The sequence below is a fragment of the Mixophyes fleayi genome, chromosome 3 (assembly GCF_038048845.1).
Source record: "Mixophyes fleayi isolate aMixFle1 chromosome 3, aMixFle1.hap1, whole genome shotgun sequence".
Classification (NCBI taxonomy): domain Eukaryota; kingdom Metazoa; phylum Chordata; class Amphibia; order Anura; family Limnodynastidae; genus Mixophyes; species Mixophyes fleayi.
In genome coordinates, this window is record NC_134404.1 from 214,024,541 (window position 1) to 214,030,021 (window position 5,481).

Sequence of the window (5,481 nt, forward strand, 5' to 3'; positions counted from 1 at the left end):
AAACAAAACTGCCTTTGTCCATTTCTTTACATATTTAACTATAAGTGTAGGGTGTAATATACACACAAAGACGATGGCTGCATTGCCAATATGCATAGATGGAGAGGAAGACAATCTGGTTTGTGAGTAGAATTAATGAAGGCCTACCTACAGGAATTGAACAGTTTTTTTGCTAATTTATTAGCTTTACAATTACATTACTTATCCAAGAAACAGGTGGAGCACTAAATTTGGTAATTTTATGCACAAAAACATTGATTTTCCAACAAAATAGCAAAACAAAACCAAACAAAACCAAAACCAAAACACGCAATGGCGGTTTTGCAAAACCAAAACCAAAACCAAAACACAACGGTAATCCATATCCAAAACCAAAAACAAAACCAAAACACGGGGTCAGTGAGCATCTCTATTTATTACCCACATTCAATCTGTATCTAAAACCTGTCACATGCACTAAGCAGTGATAGAAAATCAGCCTTATTTATGCAAAATGATAAATAGCCCTGTATATCTGATTGCCAGCCTTTTACACAGTTCACTGCAAACTTACAATTATTCTCTTTATGTGGACAAATAACTTTCTGACCACAATGCCAACAGTGCTGTGTGACTGGATCATAAAGCCCCACTAAGCACTCTTTTCCCATTCTAACTGGCTTGACCAATATGCTCTAAGCCACTTGTCCTCAGGTATCGAACACCTAATATTGTAAGCCTATGGTAAGGGCCCTTTTAACTTTTTGTCTAAATTTTAATACCCGGTCTTGTTTTATTACATTTTGTTTCTGCTGGGTATGCTGGTGCTCTATAAATAAAAGTCAATAGAAGTTAAAAATAAATCAGAACTCATATGTCTAATCTCTGTATTATAATACCTTTAAATGCTAAAGCTTATCCAAATGTATTTATGGCTCTATCTGGTCCAGCTGTAATAACTTTCTATAGTCATATTCAGGCATACTATAACCAAATAATTCAGAAAAATACTTCATAAAATTCTGGCTACTTGCGAAAAAAATACAGAATACACAGTACATATTTTTTAAATTAGCTCACCATTTAATTATTTGATGTTGTAAAGCATTGCTTGTGAATAATGCCACTTTAAAACTGCAAATGAGTGTAGGATGTGGGAAGTGGTTGTAATGTTTCATGGGAATTACAATGCAGTCTGTTGGGAAAGTATCGCTGTATAAAATGCTGTTCCTAACATTGCTCACTTGGTCACCAAAAGCTGCAGATGGAAGAGGATCTTGAAATAAACTGGATTCAACACCATTGGAGCACGAAGGAAGAAGGCAGGTAAATAAATTATTACATAGGTTTTTTTATGTAAATGAAAGATTGGATAAGCAAGTACAAATTGAAAGAAAAAGTAATAATCATAGTATAAAGTTTGCACTGTAGCTTTGATTCACAGAGTCTACTTAACTACTATATATTAGACAACTGTAGTGATGGGTACAACCTTATATCATGTTAACAAACTGAATATAGCATTATTGCAAATATGTAACTAGAAATATTTTTTTAAAATTAACAAACCATTTTGTAATTCATTTATCATATTAACCTGAAATAGATCCTTAAACGGCTAAAACAATTTGTATAATTAGAGCAATCTAAATGTATTTTCTCTTAGTAAATGACTTTGTAAAAAAATAAACAAAGATTCATAAGCTGCATACTGTTGATGTCTCTCTTCATGACACACAGTATACTACCTAGCTAAACACAGTAGCAATAAAAAAAGAAATGTCCCAATGCTTTGGCATAAAAAGGTCATAGTTTTATTAAACTTAAGTACTCTTATGGTGGTGGTGAAAGTCTTTGCCTGCTACCAACTAATACCCAAATCAAAATCAGTGTATGGCCTTCTGGCATCACACTTTATTCAGGGCTCCTCCCTTACAATTTGGCTGGTGTTAAATCTGGCATCAGAGTGACTTCTCCCACAATGACATACTACCACACAATGACATACTACCACAAAGCACGCCAAGGGATTCCTCGCACAAAGGGTCGGGCAGTGACCTGCAGCAATTCAGTGATAACACCGTATGTATGTATTAGTTGCTGTGCCTGTTCTATAAAGGAAAATAATTAATAACACATCATGACAGGTAATGAACACAAAATTCTTAACGAACATAAGGGAGGGTGGGAGGGAATTTGGGAAAGTGAAGAAAGGGAAACAGCCACTAGGGAAGCACATATGGATAACTGCACCACTTCCCCAGGCAGGTAAATGCATAACATGTCACAAACGAGATGCGTTTATCATTGTTCGCCTTATGACCTTATTTGTCATATTGTGAGGCTTACATGAAGCTTAAGTGAAGAGTAAGCTGGAGAGATTCTATTATTGGAATTTTGCACAATTAAATATACACTATAATAAAAAATTGTGTAATGTATATTTAAGATAACCTGTCACCAGTTTCTACATTGGCTTACTTTTTATTTGCTTATTATATAGGCTGCCGGTGGAGGACTCAATCATTTCGTATAGGAAGGGGTTCTTTGTTGGGGCTCCCTGAATAGCCCTGGCATAGTAAATAGCAGCAGTGTTTCAATATGCACAATTGCGATTTGAAGCGATGCATATTGCTTGACACCGCGCTAGCTTAATAAATAGACCCCATAATGATCAGCTCCTGCTTGTATAACAAAAGTGCTTTTCATTTACTGTGGTTTTTGTTGTTTAGTTTTATTTCTGTGTTAGTCCTGAAAAACTAGTTCACTTATATTTCACTTATGATTAATTTAATATATTGTTTGTTACAGCAAAATTAATGTTTCAAGATCCCCAATGCATGTAAAGAGTAAATAATTACTGCTGTATACTATGTCTTTATTGTTCTATAGGCTGAGAAACACTGACTATGTTGCTCATGTATGGTAACTTATTAAGCAGTGTACACAGAGATCTGTTCATCAGTGTTAACATTCTCTGGATTCTTTCTCAAGCAGAACACATGGTGCTAGAAACTCTTTGCTCCTATGCGATTTATAATGGGACAGTGGATGATGAGAAGCATGGAAGATATAGATGAATAAAATAAGGCACAGGAGGTTAAACATGACGTAAGTAATTCTAATTATGTCTTCTGTGTCTGTGATCATTTTAGAGTTACTCACTAAGGAGTCTATGCATCAACATTTTTGACACTTAAAAAATGCGGAAACAGTAGTTTCTGCATCTTTTAAGTAGAGTTGCCATTCATTAACTGCCTATCGGATAAAATTTCACAGAAATCTCCTCTGTTTAGACTAACACCGTGCAGCATCGCAGTCCCCATAGATTACTATGTGGAGTGCGATGTTCTGCAATGCATCAAGCTTTGATAAGCTGTGTGTTGCGCAGACAGATTACGGCATCTCAGGATGACGTTATCTGTCATTACCTATGGGATTCTGCTGAAGCCTCTTAGGCTTCGCAGAATCCGGTACAGTGTGCAATATGCGCACAGCACCTCCGGCTATCACTGCCGGTAAATCGGAAAAAAAAGTACGCAGCATAGGGGTCACTTCGCCGGGGATCCTAGAGTAACCCCAGCATGATGCATCTTAGCGGTACCTTAATATGCATCACTGCGGTGTGCAGCGATACATAATTAGCTGTACCGCATCTTATTGATGCATAGACCACTAAAGAACAGATTTGCTTTATTTTGTACATTAGTCTGAAGAAATATATCACACTAATATACACTATAAGAAGATAATCATATGTTACTTCAGTTCCATAAGTCCCCCAAAAGTGTCTTCTCTGAAATTTCTAATATAAGATCAATGAACATATGTCATGTATGTATGCCATACTATAAATACTATAATTGTTTTCTTTATTGTGTTCCTTGCAGTGATCTGAATAGTTTGCAAATATGAATTCCTCTGGTTTATGGAGTGAGCAGCATGTGAACTTTTGCTTTCACTTTCTCAACACTTCCTGCACTAGGACAAACAGACCTGTCACCTCTTACTGGGCTTTGTATATCTTCATGTTTGGAGCTATAATCCTCACAGTTATGGGAAACCTGATGGTGATCATTTCAGTTTCTCATTTCACACAGCTCCACACTCCAACCAACTTCCTCATTCTGTCCTTGGCCATTGCAGACTTCCTTGTTGGACTGATGATCATGCCATACAGCATGGTGCGATCTGTAACCTCATGCTGGTATTTTGGGGACATATTTTGTAAACTACACAGTTGTTTTGATGTGATGTTATGTACAACCTCCATATTTCAACTCTTATTTATTTCAGTCGACCGTTACTACGCAATATGTCACCCACTTAACTATTACAGGAAAATTACTATTCCAGTAGTAGAGGTGTTTGTGTTTGTAAGTTGGTTTGTGCCTTGTCTATATTCATTTGGCCTTATACTATCTAATATACACATAGAAGAAATCACTCAATATGTTGCCACATTGTCCTGCACTGGTTCTTGTACTCTTGTGTTCAACAAACTCTGGGGAACAGTTTCTTCATTAATAAGTTTTTTTATTCCTGGTTTTCTGATGATAGGAATTTACATTCATATTTTTTCCATTGCTAGAAAACAAGCTAAGGTCTTATCTAATCACACAAATTCTCTGTGTGAGAAAAAAGCCACCAGTAGCAGAACATACATGAATGTAGAAAACAAAGCAGCAAGGACTCTGAGTTTAGTTGTGGGGGCATTTATATTGTGTTGGCTGCCATTTTTTGCTGTTACTGTTATTGACCCTTATGTAAATTTCTCAACTTCTGAAGATGTTTACAATGCTGTTTTATGGCTAGGGTACTTTAATTCCACTCTTAATCCAATTATATATGCTTTGTTTTATCCATGGTTCAAAAAATCGTTTGCATGCATTATAAAAGGCAAAATATTTAATCTAGGTTCTTCTTCTTTACATGTGACAACTAGTGTGTGATGCTCTTCAAGAGCCTAAAGCATAATTCTTCTGTATCTTTTTTTTTTTTAAGCTACCTGCCCTAACTAGGTTAATGTATCTATTAAAATTTAAAATAAAATTTCTTAGATCCACATCCATTGCAGACTAAAGTGTCATTCCTGCACATCAATGATAGCTAACTAAAAGTAGAATGACCGCACTAAGTTGGTTAATAGATAAATAGTATTAAACCCCCAATCTTGCTTATAATGTATTCCAGTGTAACTTTCCTATCATAGCTGGAGGGTGCTCCCTTATACTTGTAATTAATTAATGTGTAGCACCAGAGAGAAAGAAAGTATGTCAAGGGGCACTCCGGGGTATTTAAAATTAAAATAACATTTTATTGGTATGCGTTAAAAATATAATAATATATCTAACAACTAGCGAAATATATTAAAAACATGTGCTGTGTGAAAATAAAAAATGCAGAACTAACTGCAAATCGCTGTGTTGTCACGCTATTGAGTTGTAGTAAATACAAAAATTCTATATTATATATTATAGTATTGAATTATACTGCTGATTG

At 35.5% G+C, this 5,481-nt stretch overlaps 1 protein-coding gene across 2 annotated transcripts; it reads left to right on the plus strand.

Annotated features, from left to right (window-relative positions):
- The first annotated feature begins 1,188 nt into the window (after window positions 1-1,188).
- Window positions 1,189-5,083, plus strand: LOC142142868 (trace amine-associated receptor 4-like). 2 transcript variants are annotated; one of them, XM_075200663.1, is made up of 3 exons: window positions 1,189-1,305; window positions 2,974-3,090; window positions 3,870-5,083. In XM_075200663.1, the coding sequence occupies exon 3, from the start codon at window positions 3,891-3,893 to the stop codon at window positions 4,929-4,931; it is 1,041 nt and encodes a 346-aa protein (XP_075056764.1). In that variant the 5' UTR covers window positions 1,189-1,305; window positions 2,974-3,090; window positions 3,870-3,890; the 3' UTR covers window positions 4,932-5,083. The 2 variants fall into 2 exon arrangements, with proteins under 2 accessions (XP_075056764.1, XP_075056765.1); XM_075200664.1 differs by lacking the exon at window positions 1,189-1,305 and adding an exon at window positions 1,983-2,126.
- Window positions 5,084-5,481: the final 398 nt, after the last annotated feature.

Excerpts from the sequence above, each read along its gene's own strand:
- LOC142142868 (XM_075200663.1), top strand. The coding sequence starts at position 3,891 with ATGAATTCCTCTGGTTTATGGAGTGAGCAGCATGTGAACTTTTGCTTT.